We start from the raw sequence: 25,311 nt of genomic DNA, 5'->3' as shown, positions 1-25,311 counted from the left end.
GTGGGACGAAATTGAAATACCTGTGAAGAGCATGTATGTTTCAACCTGTTGATACAGTTAAAGATGTAATAATCCTGGTACTTAACGTTGTTTTTTTCCCTATATAAACCCTTTAACTGCTTCGGACAGTGGCTCAGACAGTTGACTCAAACAGTAATCAAGCAGTGCTTTGACTCATGCAGTTGAAGGAGAGGTGCAGTGTTTACTGGAGATCAAAAACGGTTTGTTCCTTGTACCGTCAACACAGTGATTAGCCATTGTCAACTCCTTCTATGAGCATTGTCTAAGTGTAATTAGTGTAAGGATAGGAATTAGTTGTGGTAAGTGACAAAAGAGACTTCTCATGGGTATAACAATGACAACATCTAATTACCAAAGGTAATCACAGAAAATAAATGATTTGGGGGGGGATTAACAGGGGCAAAACTGTGTTTTCAGATCATGGACAGTGTGTGCTTGTGCAGACAGTGTCCCCGCTATGGGCCCAGTATAGAGGGGACACAGGTGTGTTCCATCAGCAATCAAGGATGTTCCACCTACCTGCCACCTTGCAACTGCAATAAAAATCCAGGAGGACTCCAGTCAGGGAAGACAAGGAGAGTGAAAGAGGTGGCTTTGACAGAATAGTATATGTATATTTTATATACATTCTACAAGCTACACAAAGTAAGTATCCGTGGGGTTGATGTTCCTTGTATCATGGAGTTCACCTGCTTGAACAATTCCTTTTTCTCTGGTATCCTGGCTCAGTCTGTGTAAAGGGTTTGAATGAAGAGAAATGTTGCGGTTGAGGTCTTATCTCGCCTGCCTTGGCCAGTCAATAGTGTTTGATTGCATCTAATATTCTGCAGACAGGAGGTTTAAACCAATGGCAAAATGTATAGAGAAACCATAGCAGTAAGTGTCTGTGACTGGCATCAATTTTAGAAGGGAAAACTTGAATGAGGATATGTTGGCTACTATATTCATTTTAATACTGAATTTGTTTTTTATTGCACTCAATTCAAATTTACAATAATGCTCTATGAATGAGGGAATGCAAGTTTCAATTAGGGGAAATTCCATGCAAATGTTAATTTATAAAAATTAATTATCAACATGGATCATCACTGTTGTAGTAGAATTTTGTGTCAACACTCGGGTATAAAGGCAGATTGTGACACTCCCTTAGTTGTTTGAGAGCGTCTGTTTACTGTGCTAAACACCCACTCCGTGACTTTAATGGGCTCTTATTGGCTGTTAACTTGAACATGACACTATTTAAGCAGTAAATGGGTTCCGTTACCTTACATTCCTCTCCAGGTAGGCTTGTTTCAGTGACTTGTCAAAGTTCTGTTCTAGTACACTAAATATTGTAGATGTATTTTCTGAAGTGTAATTATGAAACTTGTGGGTATCCTGAGTAAAAGAAATACTGTGTTTGCAGCCATGGGAACCCAGTTTTTGCTGTGTTTTGTTGCTCTACTAGTCTCTGGTAAGTGTTCATTTTTCAATCTTTCTGGTTTTCCTTTCAGTGATTCAAATTAAATTACAACATTTGAAAGCATTTTATATTTCACTTCCAATCAGACACTTCCAATTTTAGTTAAACTGTACAGATGGACTTCCATTATTCTTGTAATAAATATTGCACATGTTCCCTCTGTATTCAACATAATTCTCAATACCGCAACTCTCAAACTAAAATATTTAGAAAAAAGAGTAGTACCGTATTGCCATCCATCTCCAACTGCTTTCCGTCCATTACGTGCTAATATTGAATCTGATGCATCCACGTTCATCGTTCTTAGTCAATTGCTGCGGCTTTCCCCAAGCGTGCTCACGAATTCCTCAGCACGACACGTACAGCCATGTGATCGCTCAATTTAAAGCCATTTATCATGTTGTCAACCCTGGCAGTGTGTCCTGTGCCTGCCTGGCCGGTCCCACTGCCAAGGTGAGCGGACTAGAATTTAAACAGGGGAAGAATTGTGTGTAGAACAAAGGATGGTCTAAATTGAGACCTGCGTTTTCAGTGGCATTTATTTCGGCAGCTATTGAGTTTGAAACTGGGTTACTGCAGTGAAAACTGTAGTATAATAAGTTAATCAGCATTTGAGTGACTGTGTGTGGGGGGGGGGGGTTCTCAATCCATTCTGCAGAATCATGGAATAGGTATTTATGAAATGTCCAGATTATTTTAAACTCCAAGTGACCTGAATGTTTGATTAGCAATTATAAGTTCCACTGTTCAAAGCGCAATCACGTGTACAGGGAACAAGACTATTCCTTCTATTATGTAAAAATCTAAAGATACTGAGGTGTGAACTAACTATCCTGTCAAATTATCATCACGTTATCCTCGCTTTACAAGGTACAAGGACTCTGGTCCATTGTATAACAGGCCTGTCTTGTAAACCCCTGTCCAAAAAATAATTTGTCACGTCAGCCAGTGGTTTTGATCTTCCCTTGGATCAGTTTGTCTTGTGCTCTGTCTCTTAGGTGTGTGCCATGCTGGATGGGCTGGGAGGGAGTTTGCCATGTCCTTCATGGAGAACTACAAGACCAGCTACCCTGGCGCTCGTTTCCAGCTACAGATCTATGCCCTGCAGGGCGACACCAGCGTGACCGTGAAGGTGTCCAGTTTGAACTTTGTGAAACAGCAGAAGCTGGGGGCCGGAGAGGCGGTCACCGTTACCCTCCCTGACGGGGTGGAGATGGGCGGAACGGAGATGTCCTCCAAGACGGTCCAGATTGAGTCCTCCGCAGACGTAACGGTGGCTGCCTTCAACTACAAGCTCTACACTGCCGACACTAGCGTGATCTATCCTGTGAGTGAATGGGGCACAGACTACTACATTTTCACCCCGTCCGCCACGCCCTTGGGCACCTTCAAGGAGTTCTCCATAAGCAACGGCAAGGAGAAGAACCGTGTGGAGGTGGTGCCCAGTGACCTGCTTTTTTACCAAAGGCGGATGTACACCGCGGGGAGCCAGCTGGTGGTTGACCTCCTGCCCTACCAGAGCATCCAGATTCAGTCGACCTCTGAGCTGACGGGCACCAGAGTGTCGTCCCAGCTCCCTGTGGCCGTCTTCACGGGCCACACCTGCACCTGGAAGTTCTCCAAGTGTAACCACGTCTTCGAGCAGCTGCTGCCCGTCTCCAGCTGGGGATCCAGCTTCATCGTGCCTCCCCTCGGCTTCCAGAAAGGCCGGGACACCGTCATCATCCAGGCCTCCCAGGCCACCCGCGTCACGGTGCGAAAGGGGAGCAAGGTCGACGTCGTCTCACTGGACCAGGGGAAGGCTAAGGAGTTTGACATCCAGCAGCCAGACGCCATGACCATCCAGGCCGACCATGGCGTTCAGGTGATGCTGCTCTTCAACGGGGTCATGCTGAATGGCCATATATACGACCCCTTCCTGATGACAGTGTTGCCCTCCCAGCACTTCTGCTCCTCCTACTTCCTGGAAGGCCAGGACGGCTTTGAGAACAAAGCCTTGCTGGTGGTGAAGACCAATGAGCTAGCCACTCTGCGCTTTGACGGCAAACCCCTGCCCAACACTGTCCAGTGGACGAGTATCTCAGCCAGCGAGTTCTCCTGGGCAGAGATGGACTACCCTCAGGGGTACCCCGACAACAGACACACGATGACCCTTGGCTCTCCGTTTGCCCTCTACAGCATGGGGGTCAGTTACATGAATGGCTATGGTTCTCCTGCCCTCTGCCGCCAGGCAGGTAAATGACGCAAAGATTGCTGCATCAGAAGTGTTTCTATAGAGGAGGGAGCAAGTCTATCACAGTAGACTTGTTGATGGATACCTTTTAAAGACCATGTGTGTCTTCAACCAATGTACTGAACTAGTTAACGGGTGTGGCTACAAAGGGTATAATCTTTTATTTTATTTCAGGTGGTTTGTCTTTCCCCAAGTCCTGCAGCGATCTGACCTGCAAGGCAGACGAGGTGTGCGAGACGAGGCAGGAGATGCCCACCTGCAGCAATAAACCAGCCGAGGCCAGCACCTGTTGGGCCATGGGGGATCCCCACTACCGCACCTTTGACGGCCGATTCTATGACTTCATGGGCACGTGCACGTATGTCTTTGCCAAGAGATGTGCGGTGGAAGACGTGCTGCCAGACTTCGAGGTCCTGTCCCAGAATGAGAACAGGGGCAGTCTCAGGGTGTCGTATGTGGGCGTGGTTACGGTGAAGGTCTACGGCCTCACCATCACAGTGATGCGGACTGAGACTGGCCGTGTCAGGGTAAGATGCTCCTTGGTGATCCACGCTGAGGCTGTGCCATTACTGTTTCTATTTAAACTAAGCCTAAAGATTATTATTATTATAAGTCTCCCAAACCTGATTTGTAATATGATGAACATGGTGCTAATTGCATTAATGCTGAGCCCTTTTGTGTCTACAATTCTGTGATCAGATTGACTATGGCCTGTGGAATCTGCCCGTGGTTCTGAAAGAGGGAAAGGTGGTCCTGTCGCAGATGGGTCGCTTTGCGGTCATTCAGACCGACTTTGGCCTGACCGTGAAGTATGACTGGGAACATCATCTTGTGGTTTCCCTGCCCGCCAGCTACGCTGGCAAGACCTGCGGCCTGTGCGGCAACTTCAACGGGAACCCCAACGACGACTACTCCACGCCATTGGGCACGCAGGCGCGTGGGGTGCCGGCGTTCGGGAGCAGCTGGAAGGTTGCAGGCCTGGTGAAGGACGCGCTGTGCACAGATGAGTGCGTGGGAGGCTGCGATCGCTGTGAGAGCAACCAGATGAAGCTGTTTGAGGGCGAGCTGTACTGCGGTCTGATCGGCCTAGTGGCCAAAGGCCCATTTAGCAGCTGCCATTCTGTCGTCCCCCCACAAGCCTACCTGGACAACTGCAAGTTTGACTTGTGTATGGGAGGAGGCCTCAGGACCTTCCTATGTCGGGCTCTCGAGACCTACACCGAGGCCTGCCAGAAGGCTGGCGTCCAGGTCCAGGACTGGAGAGCCCTCGCTCGTTGTCGTGAGTAACCTTTCATTCATGAAACCAGGCGTTTTTCATCGACTGTTGCCTGTACTGACTGCTTTGTCTCATCCTGTCCCTATAGCTTCCCAGTGCCCAGCCAACAGCCACTATGAACTGTGTGGGAGCCCCTGTCCTGCCACCTGTGCCGACCCCACTGCCCCCACGAAATGCAAGGGTCCATGTGTGGAGGCTTGCACCTGTAACGGGGGCTTTGTCCTGAGCGGAGGGCAGTGTGTGCCCACTGCCAAATGTGGTTGCACCTACCTGGGTTGCAATGTTCCTCCCGGGGAGTCCTTCTGGGATGACCAGGCCTGCAAGAGACGCTGCCGCTGTGTGCCAGAGAGCGGGCGCGTGGAGTGCCAGGACGCGGGTTGTCGGGCGGGACAGCAGTGCCAGGTGGTGGATGGCATTCGAGACTGCTTCCCCGTCTCCTACAGCACCTGCCAGGCCAAAGGCGATCCCCACTACCTGACCTTTGACCAGCAGCGGTTCAACTTCCAGGGCACATGTGTGTACCAGCTGGCTGGGCTCTGCTCCAGGGACCCTGGTCTGGTGCCTTTCCAAGTGTTGGTGCAGAACGACTTCCGGGGTAGCAGGGTGGTGTCTTACACCAAGGTGGTAGAGGTCAAGGTCTACTCTCAGACCATCTCCATCAGCAAGGAGTACAAGGGCCTAGTCATAGTAAGCAAAACTGGCTTTTAGTCATGGTATACAGGAATTTAAATAGAGCAATGTACTGGATCACTGCCAGAAAACAATTTTAAAAAAATGACCCATTCCTGTCTGATCTATTTATCCCCAGGTAAATGGAGAGTTGCTGAACCTGCCAGTGTCCCTGAGTGAAGGCCAGGTATCGGTCTACAAGAGCGGCTGGTACGCTGTGGTCACCACGGACTTTGGCCTCAAGGTCTCCTTCGACTGGAACAGCAACGCCTTCGTCACCCTCCCCAGCACCTACCAGGGCGCCGTCTGTGGCTTGTGCGGCAACTACAACGGCAAGTCCCAGGACGACCTCGTGCCCACCAACGGAAAAGCTCCGGTGAGCGCTCTGGAGTTTGGCAGCAGCTGGCGGGTGGAGGAGATCCCTGGCTGCGTCCACGGCTGTAAGGGCACCTGTCCCAACTGTGACGTGACCCAGAAGAGGGAGTACGAGACGGGCGACTTCTGTGGGCTCCTGAGGGACCCCAAGGGCCCGTTCAGGGACTGCCACGGCCAGGTGGATCCGGCGGGTTACTTTAAAGATTGCGTTTATGACGTGTGTCTGTACAAGGGCAGGAAAGACGTGCTGTGCCAGGCCCTCACTGCCTACACCTCAGCCTGCCAGGCCGCAGGAGCCAAGGTCTACACCTGGAGGTCGAACCAGCTCTGTGGTGAGAGCTGTTCATTGAAACACATTTTATTAACCTTCCTCTTTATCCAAATTCTATACATACTAAACAGATGCTATGTCATTGATAATTGCTTCCGTCTCCCAGATGTGCGTTGCTCGGCCAACAGCCACTACGACATGTGTGCGTCCAGCTGCCCTGCCACCTGCAGCGGCCTGTCGTCACCGCAGGGTTGCCAGGCCCAGTGCAAGGAGGGCTGCTCCTGCGACGAAGGCCACATCCTCAGCGGGGACGGCTGTGTGCCTTTCTCCCAGTGTGGCTGTCTCCAAGGCGGTCGCTACTACCAGGTGGGACAGGTGTTCTACCCTAATGGGAAGTGTGACGAGGAGTGCAGCTGCACACAGGATGGACAGGTACGGTATACAAAGACCGGCTCTTGAACAATCAATAACGAATCTCGACGCATCTCCAACAGGAAAACCAACCGCTTTCAGTGATTTATAGCAAATATTATCCCCAGGTGATGTGTAAGAAGTTCTCCTGTGGTCCGAATGAGAAGTGTGAGGTGGTGGACGGAGTCCAGAAATGCAATCCAGTGGGTAAGGCTGTGTGCCAAGCCTCTGGCGACCCACACTACTTGTCCTTCGATGGCCTGGCTTTCGACTTCCAGGGCACCTGCACCTATACCCTGGCCAAGGGCTGTGGGCTGGAAGGCACCCGGCTGGTGCCTTTTGCTGTGCAGGTGGAAAACGAGTCTTGGAACAACCGCAAGGTTTCTGTCACCAAACTGGTGGCGCTGGAGGTCTACGGCTTCACCCTTATCTTCAGAAACAACATGTTTGGTGTCCTGGTGAGGCTATGCGCATCACTAAATAGTCGAATTATGATAAAGGAATCCTTCAGGATTAAAGTGAATTGAAACCTGATTCAATTGAAGTATGATATTGGCAAATCATTGTCAAATGTTTCCTCAGGTGGATGGCGTGTTCAACAACCTGCCCCTGAGTCTGAACAATGGGGCCGTGCAGGTGTACAAGCAGGGCTTCCACTATACCATCTCCACAGACTTTGGCCTGCTTGTGACCTATGACCTCGTCTACCACGTCACAGTCACCGTGCCTGGCAACTACCGCGACAAGACTTGCGGCCTCTGTGGCAACTTTAACGGAAACCGCGCTGACGACTTCACCATGTCTGACAATCGTGTGACAAAGAATGTCAATGCGTTCGGGGCTTCCTGGAAGGTGGCCATAAAGGGTGTGTTGTGCGACAACGGCTGCTCTGGAAACGCGTGTCCGGTTTGTGACCCCCCGAAGAAGGCCGTGTTTGAAAAGCCCAGCTACTGTGGGGTCATAACGGCTCCCAAGGGCCCCTTTGCAGCCTGCCACAGTAAACTGGACCCCGTGTCTTACTTCAACGACTGCGTGTATGATTTATGCGTCTCCGAGGGCGACGAGAAGGTGTTGTGTGACAGTGTGGCGGCCTACGCCTTCAACTGTCACATGGCAGGAGTGGACATCTACTGGAGGACTCCCTCCTTCTGTCGTGAGTGACGGTCCTGTTATGCCTTCTAGCTGGGGAAACGACAAATGTGATTGACGGCATGGTGTCAGCTTCCTACGCTTCAGCAATGCTAAAACATTTTTTAATTATTCTTCTGTTCCTCTTGCAGCCATGAAGTGTCCAGTTAACAGTCATTATGAGGCGTGTGCTGATGCCTGCTCTTCAGCCTGTCCTAGTCTTACTGACGCAGTGAAGTGCTCGAAGTGTTCTGAGGGCTGCGAGTGTGACGCTGGCTTCCTCTTCAACGGCCAGACGTGCGTCCAGCAGAAGCAGTGTGGCTGCTATGACAACGGACGGACATACCTGGTAAACATGGGGTTATTCTGGGGTGTCCTACGGTTACAGTAACATGGGTGTTACAGTTGTAAAAGTGAGAAGTTTGTGTGGATGCAGCATAACAATGACTGGGTGTTTCTTAATGTAACAAACTTCCTGTACTGTATGTGACCAGGCTGGTGAGGTGGTGTACTTGGGAGAGTGCAGTCAGAAGTGCTCCTGTGACCCTCTGAAGGGGCTTGTCTGTGTGGCTCACTCCTGCCCCGCAAACACAAAGTGTCTGATCAAGAAAGACGTCAAGTCCTGCTACAACACAGGCAAGGCTCTTTTAATCTTAAGTGCGGGCATACTTTCAAGAGTTCTGGTGGTAATTACATTTCCCATCTTGAGGCTTTTCACGAATCGGAACTTGGCACCATGTTTTTAATTGTAAACGGAGAGTGTGGAACACCAACCGTCTTGACCCTCTATAGATCCCTGTAAGGATGCTGGGTGTCGTGCGAAGGAGACGTGTCGAGTGGAGAAGGGCGAGGCCGTGTGCGTTCCCCAGTACACCGGCATCTGCTGGGCTTGGGGGGACCCCCACTACCGCACATACGACGGCTTCAACTATAACTTCCAGGGCACCTGTAGGTACATCATCTCTGAGACCTGTGGCGACCTGGCCGGCCTCACGCCCTTCCGCATCACTGAGAGCAACGACAACCGCGGCAACACTGCCGTCTCGTTCGTTAGGGAGGTCCAGGTGGCTGTCTATGGCTTCACGATCACCATACTGAAGAACCAGATAGGTCGAGTAATGGTAAGGCTGTAACCTTGGAGTGAGTACCCTATTCTACAATTGCATAATCTGTATATGTCATTTAGACTATACCACCTCTGTCCCTCAGGTTGATGGACAGGTGTTGAACTTGCCACTCAACCTAGGCCAGGTCACCGTGTCCCAGTCTGGCGGCACTGCTGTCATACAGACCGACTTCGGCCTCCGCGTCTCCTACGACTGGAACTGGAAACTCGTCGTGGAGTTGCCCAGCAGCTACTTTGCCAGCGTCTGCGGCCTGTGCGGCAACTTCAACGGCAACGTTGGCGATGAGCTGCGGGACGCCACGGGAAAGACCATGCCCTCAGTGGTGGACTGGGCCAAAGAATGGAAGTCGGTCGACCAAGATGACACTCCCTGTGCCGACACGTGCAAGGGGAAATGCCCAGAGTGTGAGGAAAGCGCCCGTAAGCTGTACCATTCAGAAGCCTCCTGCGGGATTCTAACCGCCAATGCCAAGAGTGTTTTCAAGGTGTGCCACAGCAAGGTGGACCCTCAGACCTTCATGGACAGCTGTGTGTACGACCTGTGTGACAAAGGGAGACAAGAAGATGCTGTGCCAGGCTCTGGCTTCCTACACAGAGCAGTGTCGTCAGGCGGGCATCGTGGTGAAGGACTGGAGGACTCAGTTTGGCTGTCGTAAGTAAACCTTCTGGTGGGACCTAGAACGGTTTAGCACCATGAGAGGGCCCAAATGTTTCTAATTCTATATTGGTCATATGTTTTCCTCAGCTATGAACTGCCAGTCCAACAGCCACTATGACATCTGTGCCAGCCCGTGCCAGCCATCCTGCCCCTTCCCTGAGCAGAGCCCAACCTGTCCCGGCACCTGCGTTGAGGCCTGTGCGTGCGACAAGGGTTACGTGCTCAGCGCTGGCGTCTGTGTGCCGGCCAAGACGTGCGGCTGCTCCTACCAGGGACGCTACTACCAGGCCGGCGAGCGCTTCTGGGCCGACGAGGTGTGCGGGCGCCTGTGCGAGTGCGACACCACCCTGGGCATGGTCGTGTGCCGCTTGGCCTCCTGCTCTGCCAATGAGAAGTGCAACCTGGTGGACGGCAAGCGCACCTGCAGCCCCGTCGGTTCTGCGACCTGCGTGGCAGCGGGCGATCCCCACTACCAGACGTTCGACGGTCGCCGCTTCGACTTCCAGGGGACGTGCGTGTACCAGCTGGTGGCGCTGTGCTCAGATAAGGCCGAGCTCGTCCCCTTTAAGGTGACTGTGCAGAACGATCACCGAGGGAGCATGGCCGTGTCCTTCACCAAGACCGTCATCCTGACGATGTATGGGGTTTCCATCACCATCAGCAAGGACTACCCCTCTATGATCCTGGTGAGTTCTGAGCATGGCAGTAGTGGGAAAAATACAAACAAGCGCAGGCATTTTTACTTGTATGAAGAGGGGAACAGGAACAGCATTAGTAGTAGAAGATTAATTGGCTGTTTGGGTCATAATGTTCTGCATGTGTTAATTCTTCCTTTCACGGCTCTGTATTTAATTATCTATTAGCATTGGTGATCCATGCGGACTTAATTAAACTAAGATTTAACTGGGTATTAGTTTGGATTAAAAAGCACTGGGGAATTATTACAGTAAATCTATAATCTCCTATAAATTATTCTCGTACTCTCTGCCCCTTTCCTTCTCTACGTCTCTCCAGCTCGATGGACAGCTGTTGTCTCTGCCTCTGGACTTGAACGGTCAGCTCCGCGTGTTCCGTAGTGGCGCTGCGGCTGTGGTGGAGACATCCGCCGGCATCTCTCTGACATTCGACTGGCGCAGTGTGGTGAGGGTCACTGTGCCCAGCACCTACCAGGGTGCTGTCTGTGGCCTGTGTGGCAACTACAACACCCAGCCCAAGGATGACTTTTGTATGCGTGATGGGCAGATCGCCTCAGACTCTTCCAAACTGGGGGAGAGCTGGCACGTGGGGCTGGTGCCAGGCTGTACCAGTGGCTGCCAGGCAGGGTGCCAGGGCTGCTCAGACCCCCAGAAGGAGACCTTCAAGGGCCAGGCCTACTGTGGCGTCATCACCAACAAGCAGGGGCCTTTCAAAGACTGTCACAGCCGAGTCGACCCCACGGGCTTCTTTGAGGACTGCGTTTTCGACACCTGCCATTACCATGGTTACCGTGGCGCTGTGTGCGACGCTGTGGCAGCCTATGTTTTCGCCTGCCAGGGTCAGGGGGCCAGCGTGGGCACCTGGAGGACCCCCCACTTCTGTCGTGAGTCTGGTTTTGTTTCTATACCTCGCCTTCCTCCTTGTGGTCCCAACAACTCATGCACCTTCACAAGCCTAACGAGTGTCACACCTTTGACGTGAGTTTGAGTCATGTCATAACATGACTAAATCGACACCCGTCTGATCTCCATCTCTCCTCCTTGTCAAACTCCCCCCTTCTGTTCCCCTTTTCCTCCATCGTGCAGCGTCGGTCTGTCCGGCAAACAGCCAGTACAGCCTCTGTGCCCCTGCTTGTCCTGCCACCTGCGCCAGCCTCTCCCCCCTTTCCAGCTGCAAGCGGCCCTGCGCAGAGGGCTGCCAGTGCGACGAGGGCTACCTTCAGAGCGGCGAGGCGTGCGTGCCCGTGGCCAAGTGCGGCTGCTCCTACGGCGGGCGCTACTACAGGATGGGCGACGTCTTCTACTCGGAGGACAAATGTCTGGAGCAGTGCAGCTGTGGTGAGAATGGCGCCGTGACCTGCCAAAAGGCCAAGTGTCGACCAGGGGAGGTCTGTAAGGTGGTGAAGGGGGTGCAGGCCTGTTACCCGGAGAGCGAGGCAAAGTGCGTGGCGTCAGGGGACCCCCACTACATAACGTTTGACGGGCGTAGATTCGACTTCCAGGGCACCTGTTTGTACACGCTGGCCAAGGTGTGTGACGATGCCAAAGGCCAGCTGAGCGCCTTCACAGTAACCCAGGGGAATGAGAAGTATGGCAACGGGAGAGTGGCGGTGACTAAGACCGTGGCTGTAGAGGTCTACGGCCACATTGTCAGCATTGAACAAGGGGTGAAATGGAGAGTTCTTGTAAGTAGTACCTCACTGTACATTATCCTTTTTTTTTATTGAGCTTGATCTCAACTTTTATTCTGTCTGAGCCGTGCCCTCTTGCCTCCAGGTGGATGACGAGTGGACGAACCTGCCCCTGTCTCTCAGCGAGGGCCGTGTGACGGTGAGCCAGGAGGGCCGCAACGTCATCGTCCGGACCGACTTTGGTCTGCGCGTTCTCTACGACACGACGTACTACGTCGAGGTCGTCGTGCCCTCCACCTACCAGCGCAAGATGTGCGGCCTCTGCGGCGACTACGACCAAAACCCCACGGACGACTTCCGCCTCCCCAATGGCAGACAGACGAGGAACGTGGACGACTTTGGCGCCGCCTGGGTGGTGGACCTCCCTGGCTCCGCGTGTGGTGGCTGCGGCGGGCAGTGCCCCGCCTGCGACGCTGCCAAAGCGGCCCTCTACGGCAAGCCCGGCTCCTGCGGGATTGTAACGGCCGCCGGCGGGCCCTTCAAGGCTTGCCACGGCAAGGTAGACCCAGCGCCGTACTTTGCCCACTGCGTGTATGACGTGTGTGCCCTGGAGGGAGACGGGGAGACCCTGTGTCAGGGCGTCCAGGCCTACGCCATCGCCTGTCAGCATGCCGGGGTGCAGATCCAGCCCTGGAGGAGCGCCTCTTTCTGCCGTGAGTGCTGGCCTTTTTCTCCCCCCCCCCACTTCAGCCTTCACGTTTTCCTTCCTTGCCAATCTTTTCTCGAGTCACGTGTGGAGGATGAATGTCACAATGACTTTCTCCGACAGCTGCCAAGTGCCCAGCGAACGCACACTTTGAGCAGTGTGCCGACACCTGCGCCTCCAGCTGCGCCAGTCTGATGTCCCCCTTCCCCTGCTCCGACACCTGCTTCGAGGGCTGCCTGTGCGACGCGGGCTTTGTGTCTGATGGCGACAAGTGCGTTTCCATGGAAACGTGTGGGTGCATCCATGAGGGGCAGTACCTACAGGTGGGGCTTTGCGTACTTTCAATCAATCGCTACTCCTCCAGACACTTCCTCACGTGGAGATTGTTACAGGATGTGACGTTGATGTGACAGCAATGGCCCTATTGCTCGTGAGTCTGTAACTCTTATGTGCATTTCCAGGTGGGTCAGACAGTCGTGAGCAAAGACTGCAACTCCAAGTGTGTGTGTCAGGCCTCTGGGATGGTCGACTGCCAGCAGGTGTCCTGTGCCAGCGGTGAGGTCTGTGACGTAAGGGACGGGGTAAGGGGATGCCATCCCAAGCAGGGGCGCTGCCTGGTTAGCCCTGTGGCCTACCTGACCTCCTTCGATGGCATGGCGGGGGCGACGGGAAGCCCGGGGGCGTTCGAGGTAGCCTCCCTGTGTGACCAAGCACCTGCCGTCTGGTTCCGTGTCGTGGCGGACGTGCGCGTATGCAGCAAAGGAGCAGCTCCCGCTGTGGCCACAGTCTACGTCTTCTTCAAGGACGTCACCGTCGCAGTGAACAGCGCGCACCTCGTCTGGGTGAGGCCAATATGGGGAGGTGTGGGGTAGCTACTGAGGATGTGAGGGGTGTGGAAATGGGGGGGAGTTAAAAATGAGCAGATTAAGTGGCTGCATTGTGAAAGGAATACTGGCCGGAGAGCGCAGGTGTCATCTGTTATTTCCCCACCCCTCAAGGTGAATGGCAGGAAGACTTCCCTTCCCAGCACGTTGGCCGATCAGTTGACTGTCCGGGTTTCAAACAGGATGGTTGTCATTGAGAGGTCTTCCTCTGTGCGCGTCACCTACTCCATCTCCCAGGAAGTCATCGTAGCTGTTGGTAACCACCTGGCCGGCAAGGTCTGTGGTGCCTGTGGCAACTACAACGGCAACTCAAAGGATGACCTGAAGACTGCAGATGGAGCACCCTCCACTGATGTGTCTGTGATCGTTGGGTCCTGGAGGGCCGGGGACTTCTCTAACTGGTGAGTTTCGGGGGTATCCAGCCATGTTTAGTAGGCCTACACTGTCATTTTTAGATATAAAGAAAAAATACAAAGGGCTGCTGATCTCATGTAATGTCGTCATTTGATTGAGCTAACTCAATAACTGAGCCCACCGTAGCATAGGATAATATAATTGTCAGCAGAGTTTCTCCAAGTTTCTAGCTGTAAAGTTAATTTGACCTCTGAAATTGCTTGGTAAAGATCAGGCTGAGATGGCAGTGCCAAGACTATTGAACAAATTCTTCTCTTAACACGCACCAACAAGAGCTCCACAGAGCATTTGTTGGGGGAACGAAAGTGTTTTTTAATTGCATTTGGTCCGATTTTAATTAAACCGCAGAATCCCCAATGGTAATTACTGATTAAAAGCAGGTAAGGCTGACACACTGCCATCAAACGCTTCCAAGCTTGCTATGCAATCACTCCTTGTCATCCAAGGACATTTGAAAGCCTCATCGGGGGTACTGTGTTAATTCAAGATTGCAGTCTTTAATGTTGCGTGTTTGTTCCTTGGTGAGGGGAGTCATTTGTGTGGGTACAGCCGTCCCTCCATGGCTGTATTCTTTAACTGGCTGTCTGAGGTGGCAGCTTTTAATTGGACATCTCTAACTGCCCAATCATAAAAAGTATTCTTCTGCTGTATTGTAATGGGAAGTATTTTGAGTGCCTCCGTCCAGTTCTCATACACAAGTCTCTGGAGTATTTTGCTCTCATCTTTCAGCTTGGCTGAATGTGTTTTGACTTGGCTGACTACCAAAGGGTTGGGACTGATGTAGCATTTTCATCTTTCTTTCCAGTGGCCTATAGAAGATGTGGCTCCAACAGCATAGACTGTCCTAGACTGTCTAGTCCACTTCAATGCCAGGAGGATGTTGATGGTGGTGCTTGAGTCACTGCATTGTACATGCCATCTTGGAATGTTGTATGCGAGAACGAATCATGCTTAATTCTGCTAAATGTTTCCATTTCTGTAATATCTAAAAGTTCATGACTAATATAATACTTCAACTGACTTGGTGTCTGCAAAAAATAAACATTCCTTGTATCAATAGCACCATCTTGTGGTCCAGGTTGAATATTCCATCTTGGTTAAACGTTCAGTTTCACAGTAGGAACATTCCCCACACTTGCGCTTACAAGTTGATTTCGGAAATGCACCACCAATTGACCCATGGGCATCTAAACATGCGGCCTTGTGTTTAATGCATCACTTGTAACCTGGGTGTGAACCTGTGAAACTCACTCCTCAGGTAGGTAGTAAACTACCCTCATCAACGATCAGCTAGCATTTCTTTGGCGTAGCTGGTATGTGTCGCGCTTGGCAAGTCAGGGATCGTGCGTTCGAGCCCAGCAAGTGGCGAACGACACCTTGTAGTGACGGAGCGTGGCCACGTCCGTTACACAACGTAGTAGTTGCATTTTAAACGGATTGCCAACGCCTGTCATGCTGTGGCTGATCGATTGAGATTCTTAGAAATTCCTGTCAACTTCACGACAGTAAACTATGTTTATAGTCAGTTTTCCCACATGGTTTATAATTAAAATTGAACAGCGATTTCATTCAAGTTTGTTCAGTGTTTTTTCCTGAAAGCTGCTCACTTCAAGTCTTGGTTTCATGGCCCAGTCAGTTTAATAATGAACAACGTTAAGCCTACTCTTCCCATTCATACCCGTCTGATTAAGTTAAATCAGCATACATGGTCTTCATGTTAATTTGTGAGTAGGAGGAGGGCACTTTCTCAAAGCTTGATTCGCCTGGGTAATCACAAGTGTCCACAACGGAGACGGCGTTTTACAAGTCCAGTCTTTTCTCCCAAGTAGCCTACTGGTCGTTTACTCCAGAGCAAGGGGGGTAGCCTAATGTTGGCGGTGAGTCTCAAGTCCCAAGACCCATTCACTATTAAAACTCAGACCAACCCCTTTTCTGAATAGGACAGACCTAGCCTGTAAAGCTCTCCTGAAGTTGTTGAGGAATCACTCCGTGATCCACTTTGTATGCATTTTAATCAAGTTTGCTAGTTTACCGTATACCCTTCGTCATCAACAAAGAACATTCATTCTGTATCAAAATTGTGGCACATACGGGAGTGAAAAAAACGTTTTCAATTGACCTGTTTAGTGGAACTCGTTTTGTCGACTTAGCTTTTTTCTAAAAAGGTAAGTGACTACTCGAGTTGCTTTTGCAGTTGATTCTTTTGTAGGCTATAAGATTTATTGATCACTTTAGTCGTCTCCTTGTTGACTGAGCTGAATGTCAAATTATGGCCATGTTTTGTTTTAGGCAACTCAGTAGAGCTACTGTAGACAGCAAATGTTGTTAGTCTTCTCGTGTTTACCAAAAATAACACTAATTGAATCCGATGTGTTGCGTTCCCTGCCTCTTGGGGCAGTAGCCTACACAGCGGCAACTTAATGTTATCAAGCGAAAGCATATAGGCTTTTTCACAGTTCGATCAAGTTGTTTAAAAATGACTTAACTGACTCGTCGCGACACAACTTACTATATACAACTCGTGGTCAACATACTAAAAAGTAACACAAGGCTAGGTTTTCTTGAGGGGGGGGGGGGGGGGGGGGGGGCGGCATTGAAATACAAGTTGATCAAGTCAGTCAAGTTTTAAAGCTTAAGGTTGCGAAGAAAGTTTTCAGAAGGAAATCACTGCCACAACAAGGCCAATAAGGTATTGAGCTCTAAGTAGCAGTCTAATGGATTTAAGTTTGAGATCCATCAATGGCCCGTTTAACATTCTTCTGTTGGCACGTGACTTTTTGGTTATAATGTTTAGTTCAAGTTAACTTAATGATTTGATCGAAGTTTTTATGAGTTCATTCCCCAAAGAGCATGTTTATTGGTGTAGGCCTAAATGCTGTACTTTGCTATACATTGACCTTTACTTACATGTTCTCTTAGAATGATCTTTTCGTCAATATACAGGACTAACAATCAATAAATGGTTAAGTGAAATGCTTAAAAATGTATGCTTCCTTTGGTAGGTAAATCTTGCCTGCCAGTGCTTTAGTTGGTAATCCTGTTTTCCTAGTTGAGCATTAAAGGCAGGGTCTCCACAACATTGTGGAGAAACATTTTTAGTTATTTGCTTAAATAAACTTAACAACTTGATAGCAACCACTACATATAAAGGTTTGATGGCAAAATCAAATCAATCCGACATCTGTGGGCGTCGCAAAACTAATAAACACAACCAATCATTAAGCCGTACCCTGACTAATGATTGGACGGGCTATCTGTCTGTACCTACCTACCTGTGCGCACTCTGCCCCTGCACTCTATGCGCGTTAATATAGTTTTGTGTGGGTGGCTTTGAAGGGAGGGGGTGGGATATTATAGTTTGAATCATTTGGAACTGAAGCTAAAATAGCTAGCTTCGCACAACTTGTCTACACAACCTTTAAATATCTCTCCAAAACGACCCTCCTTCCCCCATGAATAGTTCTATTGATTCCAGAGTAACTGCATGCTTGCCTCTGGCATGGGAGGGAGCCACAAAGTGAGGAGCATTGAAAAAAAATAAAATCTGCAAATATCACTGTTTTAAATCCATTAACAGTACAGTCCAGTCACCATGATACTATGGTTGAGATGGCTTCAATCGGTTCAACCATATTTTGGTACATAAGAGAACCTCATATTTGCTTGAAAATATATCCCTGACTATTCATGCCACGGTTGGTTCTCTAAACGTATGACTGTAAGACACTTCATATAGAGTAAGTTACTTCATGTCTGCCTGTCAAATGACTATCAGTTCTAGTATCTAGAAAGGATTGGCAGATATACCAAAAGAATGCTTGAAACCAAAACCGTGCTCCAGTCTACAACACAGCCCAGCAGAGAGGGAGAAAGCAGAGCAACTTCTGGACTAGATCTGCATAACCCACTGACCAAATATCAACAGACACTCAACCCTGGCCTTGCCCTGTAACATGCTAGTGTCAGGTCCCTGTCTCCCCATGCTCAGGGTGCCGAGCCTGAAATAGCCCACTCTTCCCTTACCGCGAGTCAGGTTATTGCATAAGGGGGTCCAGTTGCATCTGGTTAAGGCTTGTTTGGGTCGGACGTATCTTTGGAACCCTTGAGTCCCTCCTTGAGGTTGTGGTCAGTGATCATGTGGGGTCATCAAAAGCATCACTTCAATGGCACAACCTCAGGAACTAATAATCAATAAATGATTGACTTAGGTAGGCGGTTTTATTCTAGCTTGGGTTGCTAATATGGATGTCTTAGTTGGTGTGTGTTAATTATTGAATCTGTCGGTTTTGCCTCAGGAACCAAGGTGGAATGTGTTAACTACCTAGCAAGGCACACCTCTACCTACAGGCATACACACACTTACACACACACATACACACACACTGCTCCTCAGTCAGAACTGAAGGAGGTATCACAGCTGTGAGAACATAGACCAAATGGCACTTGATGGAAGTTTGTTTTGAGTCTGTTGGCTGACAAGTATTTGCTTGACTTATCATCCATTTGTGTTAAAGGTGAATGAACAAAGCTTATAAGTAATAGAAAACCCTAGCTGTCACTAACACTGACCTTTTATCAAATGTTTTTTTTCTGTCTGGTATAGCACCCCATCCCTGGCCATAAAATTGGATTTCTGGCCAAGTTTACAACATACGTTTATGATGTTATGTATCTGTGTCTCTTGACGTCATATCTTCTGTTGACAGGAGGGATGGATGTGTTTGCGTTGGTGGTGCTCTGCTCCGTTGTGGCCCCTGCGTTGGGTGAGTACCGCGGTCTCTGGCCTCTTCACGCTCTGGCTCCAGTTTGACACCAGGATGTTTGGCTGGGCTCAGTTACTTCTCCCTGTGACCTGGGAAAACACTCAGTGAAAGACTTAAGCAAAATGGACGGAACTGGAAACGCCATTAAAAATATCCGGCTCATGTCAAAACATTTAGACAGACATTTTGGCCTAGGTTTTCCTGTATATTTAATCCAAATCAATTTGACTCAGACCTGAATTTCAAGCATCAGCAGTTCAATTGACCAGGCTTCTGGCCTGTTTGTGCTCTCCCAGGCTCAGCATTTGGCAGAGAGATGCCAGGTAAGTTAATTCTGTAGCACTGGAGAGGAATGGAATGTGTGCAGTCTGCTAAAGCGAACACAGCTATGCACGAACAGCTTTGTTACTGACTTGTACGTTGTCCATTGCGGGGCTGCAAGGGGCTGAGTCCTGTCTCTGTCCAATCCCTCTGAACCAGCCACAGAGAACACATCAGTCTTCCAACACAGCACTTATAAAGACCGTCGGCTTTAATATGTTGGGTGGTGAATGAAATACTGAAATTCACCCAGACCTATATGAGGTGAAGACCATTTCTCACCAGAATAAGTTAAGTTAGGGATTTATTTGTAATCTCAGATTGGGCATCCACCCAAGCGTTTCATATTGTGGTACCATGAGGCCCTGTTTGTGCCCAGACAGTGGGCTCTCGAGTTGGACATGATCCTGAGCACGTCGCCCTACATGGGTTGTTTTTCTTGCTTTTGAGGGCTCTTGGCCAGGACTGTGAGGACACAATGCCAGTTGGACTCCTAATGGCGGGGATGGATGAGAGCGAAGAAAGCGTTAGCTGGCAGAGAAGTTGACCTCCTTCCCGGTTGATAGTCGTCCAGTTGTTGTCGGGGAGTTCTCCATTATCATTCTAGTGACACGCAACACTGCTCTCACTCAAAACGCACAGGCAGACAACCAGAAGGAAAGGTCGGCAGAGAAGGGATGAGACCGTTTGAAGTGGTTTAACAGAAGGGCTTCCTCCCACTTTCAGTCTTAAAGAGGAATGTCCCTCAACGCCTGAGTGCTGCAACAGCATGAACACGACACTGACAAGCAGCTGTTTTTATTTTCCAGATGTTGGTCATTCCCGAAACGGGAATGGTGCACAACAATCCCACCCACACTCTCGGACTGTTTGACTATTGCTCTGTTGCAAATGTTATTTACATGTATTCATTTAGCAGATTCTTTTATCCAAAGCGACTTTCAAGAGAGAGCTTTACAAAGTGCATAGGTCACTGATAATAACAACAAGATAGCCCAAAAAACATTGCGAGTAGCCAAAACATGAAGCACACATTGTGAACAACCAAAATAAGTGCCAAAGGGAAGAACCATAAGAGCATGTACTTAAACAAGTTACAATAAAACAACATGAACCGCTATAAGTGCTAGTGTACCTGTAGAAAAACAAGCAAAAATAAAACAATATATCACAGCAAGTACAAACATTTAAATCAGTTACCACTAACCACAAGATCAACAAGTCTGTAAGCAAGAGTCATTGTGATCCGTGAGGAAACTAATATCGGGTCAAGCAAACCATTCCTAAGTACCGTTGTACTCCCGGAACAAGTGCGTCGTAGACCTTTTCTTGAAGGTGGAGAGACAGTCAGTGTCCGCTGATGGAGGTGGGGAGTTGATTCCACCACTGGGGGGCCAGACAGGAGAAGAGCTTGTGTTGGGACCGGGCGGTCTTGAGCGGTGGGACCACCATGCGGTTGTCTGAAGAAGACCATAGGTGACGGGTGGGGGTGTAAGGCTGCAGGAGAGACTTGATGTAGTCGGGTGCAGTCCCGTTCACTGCTCGGAAAGTGGTGTGTTGGGATATTTTAGTTTCATCATGAAATGTTTAATCCATACAATTTCCTGGGGTGGTGTTTTCAGTAACTGTACACTCGCTTCACTCAACTGTGTTATGTGGCATGATTTAATGATGACAATGTGTTGTGCATGAATCTGTTTCTTCCTGGTGTATAGAGCCAGCGGTGGACTTCATTATACTGTTTACATTCTTAAAACCTATGTATCAGCCTAGGCAGTTTAACCAAACATTCATTAAATCATGTTAGGTACCACCACACACTTGGGTACAAAGTCACGCAGCAATGTGGTTGGTAAAACATCAATTGTTTATTCTGTTTTGCAGCATCACCAATCGATGATCCCAGTGTCCCAGGTACCTGCTTTATAGCTCCCTTATGTCAAGCAAAAGCTTCACGTACTCTCATAATGATGTTTCAGGAAATAGCAGGGTTGATATTCAAATGTTTCCACTGTGTACACACCACTTTGGAAACGTGTGTATGTATGCAAAGAGGACTCTCGTCCCAGTATACGACAAACCTATTTATAATAGTCTCTGACCTTTGTGTCACTTACAGGGCTCTTTGCAAACTGTTAGGAATACTAACACCCCCTACTACTTATGATTACACTTGCATTAGTTTGTTCAATTTGCACTCTTTTATCCAAAGCGAGACTAGATCGATCTGGCTGCTAACCCCTTCTCTCTGTGTACCCCCCTTCCAGACTACGACAGTCCCTTCACTTACGGTGAGAACCAACATGGACTTTTGAACCTGTGACCCTCCACGGGAAACTTCTAGAAAGTCAAGATGGGGTTGCATTTTTCCATCCATCTCCCCAGTAGCGATGGAAAAACCATAACCCCCAAGGCCAAGCTTCCGGACTGCAGCCGCCAAATAGTTCTGATTCTGTCTGCTGTTTTTCTCAAATTCTCTGTGGAGTCATAGTGGGGTCACATTGACGTTTGAATGCTGTCAATAGAATATCTAGAAAACGAATCCAGAATGATCTGGACACATATTAAATATTAATGTGGAGTCATCTGCTCCCTGTCTGGAATACTGAGTAAAGCTGTTTGTTGGCAGACTATTGATGGTGATAAAATCCTCTCCCAGGAAATTGGTTGATTGACGTAGGCTACTATCTGCACAGCCACACAGAGGCATAGCTGTAAATTCTATAAGCACCTATGAAGGCTCAACACTGATGTTAACAGTTTCCATGGACCTGCTCTGTAGATAGAAGTAAAGCAGACTTCATTCAAGTAGAAGTTCGCTCACAGAACATCACATGTCCTCACAACCTACTTAGCTCGCAATGGGAAATTACCTCTTGCCTCCTTTTCAGACTACAAATCCCTGAGAATCGGTGGGCTGGTGTTTGCTGTGGTACTGTTCATCATGGGCATCGTCCTGATTGTCAGTAAGTGTTTCCGGATCAGTTAAGGACAGCCGTGTGCCTACTCTGTAGCCTACTCTCTGCAGCCTACTCTGCAGCCTACTCTGCAGCCTACTCTCTGCAGCCTACTCTCTGCAGCCTACTCTCTGCAGCCTACTCTCTGCAGCCTATTCTCTGCAGCCTATTCTCTGCAGCCTTCTCTCTGCAGCCTAATCTCTGTAGCCTACTCTCTGCAGCCTAATCTCTGTAGCCTACTCTCTGCAGCCTACTCTGCAGCCTACTCTCTGCAGCCTACTCTCTGTAGCCTACTCTCTGCAGCCTATTCTCTGCAGCCTTCTCTCTGCAGCCTAATCTCTGTAGCCTACTCTCTGCAGCCTACTCTCTGCAGCCTACTCTCTGCAGCCTACTCTCTGCAGCCTAATCTCTGCAGCCTAATCTGCAGCCTACTCTCTGCAGCCTACTCTCTCCCTTCTAGCAGGGCCTGATAAAGCACATATACTCCTGAGGGACTGGCAGGCCAACAGCCTTGAATTACTTCAACACCGACCCCCCATCTGGAGGGGTCTTCACCTCCCCTCTACACCCCCCCCCCCCCCCCCCCCCCCCAATCTTACTATCCTAAACCACCCGTCGTAGTATATATATATATATATATATACTGCAGCAGGCCGTTTACATACACACACATATATACATGTACATACATGAAATGACTGGAGCCACTGAAGGCTTGTAATCCAAACCGGCCTATACATTTGTAATGGAGAGACCTTGGGCTGTCTTAGTCGTTTACCCCTTCCCCCCTTTCATTCCCCTTTCTGCTTCAGATACAGTACAGTGAGATGTCTGTAGTGTCCACCCCTAAGTTATGTTAAGCATGTTGTATGCAGACAAATGTGAATTGCATGCGATAGCTCAGATATGGTTTCAGAAGCTTCCGACTTAGAGTGAATGAGTCTGTTCCCTCTGATTTGTTTTTGTCAGTGTTTTTAGATCAGTTTACATGCTTTTCCATGCTTTCCATTAGAGTATCTCTGATTTTATTTCATGTTTTAATACAGGCCGAAAATGCCGTTGCAAGTGAAGCCATGGTAAGTTTGGTTAGGATGGGATAAGATGCTGTTTCCTTGACTATTCAGAGTATTTTGGGGAAATGTTTGGTGGAATACACTATCTTGTTTTTATTACATTTATTTATTCATTTTTTATGTTTTTCTTTGCATCTCAGGAAAGATTCCTGGCACAGTGGCTGGGAACACGTAAGGTAAAGATGGCCAGTTATGTTTCGGTGTTATTTTGTCTTCAGAAAATTGCATTCATGGCTGGCGGTTTTAACAACTTGGTTCTTCCTTTTAGGTGATAAGACGTTTTCCAGGGATGGGTTAATAGTAAGTACAATTTTTAATCTTAGCTATTCTTATCAAATTAGTGCCCTTTATTTATGTAAGAAATTAATACTATAATGAGTCTCCTTTGTTGACGCCTTTTTCTCCACTTTAGTGATACCAAGTCAAGCCACCAGCCGTCAGCATTGGACACAATACCATTCGCCGACGAGGAAGTCACAAAAAGAGCTTCATCCCATGTCTACATCCTCCTGATATGCTCTCGGCTTGCCATATGTTTTAGTTCTCTATTTTTCTATGTATTCCTCTGCAAAGTCAGTGTGACTCTGTGTTTATTGTGTTTATCGATAAAGGGCTACACGAGGAAAGTACTTTTTTAATTAGACATTTTAAAACATTTTTTTTTCCTGAATGATTAAATAAACAACTGTAGAAAAAGATTAGATTTTCATTGCGTAAATGCATGTTCATTTTGAACTGTTTGCAATATAGCTTGGGACAGCGGTTCTATACAGCCCCTGCAGCAAAGTTCTGCTGACGTTGTATGTCTTCACGGAGGAAGAATTGGCAACACATTCATCTTCCTCTAGAAGTGCAACGGCGTTAAAGTCATGTAATTAATAGTGGGAGTGTCTCATTGCCGTACAAAAAGAAGGCCGTTTCACTTTGAATTGCTTTTGAATGCCTACAGATATTTGTGGATAATAACCTTCATGATGCACTAGATGAACATTGCATACAGCATGTATGCATCTGATATGGCCTTGCTTTCGAGGAAGATTGTCACATTATGGTATAGCACTGCTATTTTGTCTTGATAAAGCATCTGTGACTTAAGTCAACTGATATAAACGGAAAATTAGCTGATAAAATAATGGATGGTTTGAGACGCAACGCTCCTGCAGTTTTGAAAACTATTGTCTGGACCATCCAATTCGCAATGCAGTCTTGTGTTTTCATTTGTGATGTTGCTAGGATCGCTCCGTCTGCCGCATTGAGGAGGAATGGGAAGCGCACCAAGAAGTGGTTATGGAGCTCCCCGGCTCCGTGCAGCGACATCTGCATTGGTTGGCACACCTACTTTTACTATCATAGGGGAATACCTTGATCACTGCTGCACTGGAAAACCGATAGTCCACCGCAACTCTCACATTCAGCCACTAGGGGGCCTCCGCTGTTGTGTAGTTGAGCCGGTGATGCAACTGAAACTGTAGAGCCGCAGTTTCCATCAGATTCCGCTGCTTATGTGCGCTTCACATCGTTTGTACCTGCGAGATTCCGAGTCAGAAAGTCAAAATCCTTCAACACAGCAGTAATGGAAGCAACACAAGGTTTGTTCTGGTTTAATACATGAAATCTTATTTATGTATATATATATATATTTTTTTTTTTTTTTTATATATATATATATATATGCTGCTGAAGTTTTAGTGAACTAGTTTATTCTGTTGGTCTTGTTTGATTTTAATTGAGATCTCATTACCTGGCAGACTTATTCTGTGAATGTAGTTTACGTGTAATCTACTTTACTGAAATAATTGTATGCTACAGTGCAGAGTGCCAGAGATTTATATAAATGTATATAATTTATTAAAGGTCTCATTGTCAATTAATTGATTCTCAAAATCCTATCTAATGGGCTTACTTCTAAAATGCATGCATTATTTTATGTTTGACCATAAAAATGGCTAATTCCGATTAGACTCTTATCGCTGTCACATCTAAAGATGGGGTAGCATGGTGTTGGGGTGATGAAGAAAGCGCCAGCTAAGCCATTAGAAAAAAAGGGGGTTCAGCAACACAAAGCCGCATTATCGACGCTCAGTTAAGGCAAAATCATGCCAGCCAACTCGAACTAATTAGGGGCGCACATTTCCTTTGAAGATATCTTGGCCAAGATTAGTTAGGAGCATGTTTAGTTTAGGCTATATGCTAAAACAGTTACGATATAGCGTTGGTTAAATTCAGCTAAGTGGTAT

General features: G+C 48.4%; 2 protein-coding genes across 5 annotated transcripts; both read left to right on the top strand.

Moving 5' to 3' along the window:
* The first annotated feature begins 1,308 nt into the window (after positions 1-1,308).
* Positions 1,309-15,025, top strand: LOC124475599 (IgGFc-binding protein). The gene is made up of 21 exons (XM_047032348.1): positions 1,309-1,474; positions 2,482-3,717; positions 3,891-4,243; positions 4,416-4,995; positions 5,081-5,679; positions 5,801-6,368; positions 6,474-6,739; positions 6,847-7,176; positions 7,301-7,871; positions 7,999-8,195; positions 8,341-8,482; positions 8,639-8,967; positions 9,056-9,624; positions 9,725-10,316; positions 10,645-11,209; positions 11,412-12,010; positions 12,102-12,669; positions 12,786-12,985; positions 13,124-13,504; positions 13,661-13,947; positions 14,766-15,025. Exons 1-21 carry the CDS (start codon positions 1,381-1,383, stop codon positions 14,773-14,775), a joined length of 9,036 nt encoding a protein of 3,011 aa, XP_046888304.1. The 5' UTR covers positions 1,309-1,380; the 3' UTR covers positions 14,776-15,025.
* Positions 15,026-15,728: 703 nt separating this feature from the next.
* fxyd6l (FXYD domain containing ion transport regulator 6 like) lies at positions 15,729-23,780 on the top strand. 4 transcript variants are annotated; one of them, XM_047041612.1, is made up of 10 exons: positions 15,729-15,837; positions 18,667-18,723; positions 19,020-19,046; positions 20,929-20,958; positions 21,312-21,335; positions 21,936-22,010; positions 23,048-23,077; positions 23,215-23,250; positions 23,343-23,374; positions 23,487-23,780. In XM_047041612.1, the coding sequence occupies exons 2-7, from the start codon at positions 18,672-18,674 to the stop codon at positions 23,068-23,070; spliced, it is 231 nt and encodes a 76-aa protein (XP_046897568.1). In that variant the 5' UTR covers positions 15,729-15,837; positions 18,667-18,671; the 3' UTR covers positions 23,071-23,077; positions 23,215-23,250; positions 23,343-23,374; positions 23,487-23,780. The 4 variants fall into 4 exon arrangements, with proteins under 4 accessions (XP_046897568.1, XP_046897586.1, XP_046897560.1 ...); XM_047041604.1 differs by lacking the exon at positions 15,729-15,837 and adding an exon at positions 15,866-16,125; XM_047041630.1 differs by lacking the exon at positions 19,020-19,046 and having other exon boundaries at positions 15,734-15,837.
* Positions 23,781-25,311: the final 1,531 nt, after the last annotated feature.

The sequence above is a fragment of the Hypomesus transpacificus genome, chromosome 2, assembly GCF_021917145.1.
Source record: "Hypomesus transpacificus isolate Combined female chromosome 2, fHypTra1, whole genome shotgun sequence".
In the NCBI taxonomy this organism is placed as follows: Eukaryota; Metazoa; Chordata; class Actinopteri; order Osmeriformes; family Osmeridae; genus Hypomesus; species Hypomesus transpacificus.
Note: the sequence above shows the minus strand (reverse complement) of the source record. Positions and strands in the feature narration are given on the sequence as shown.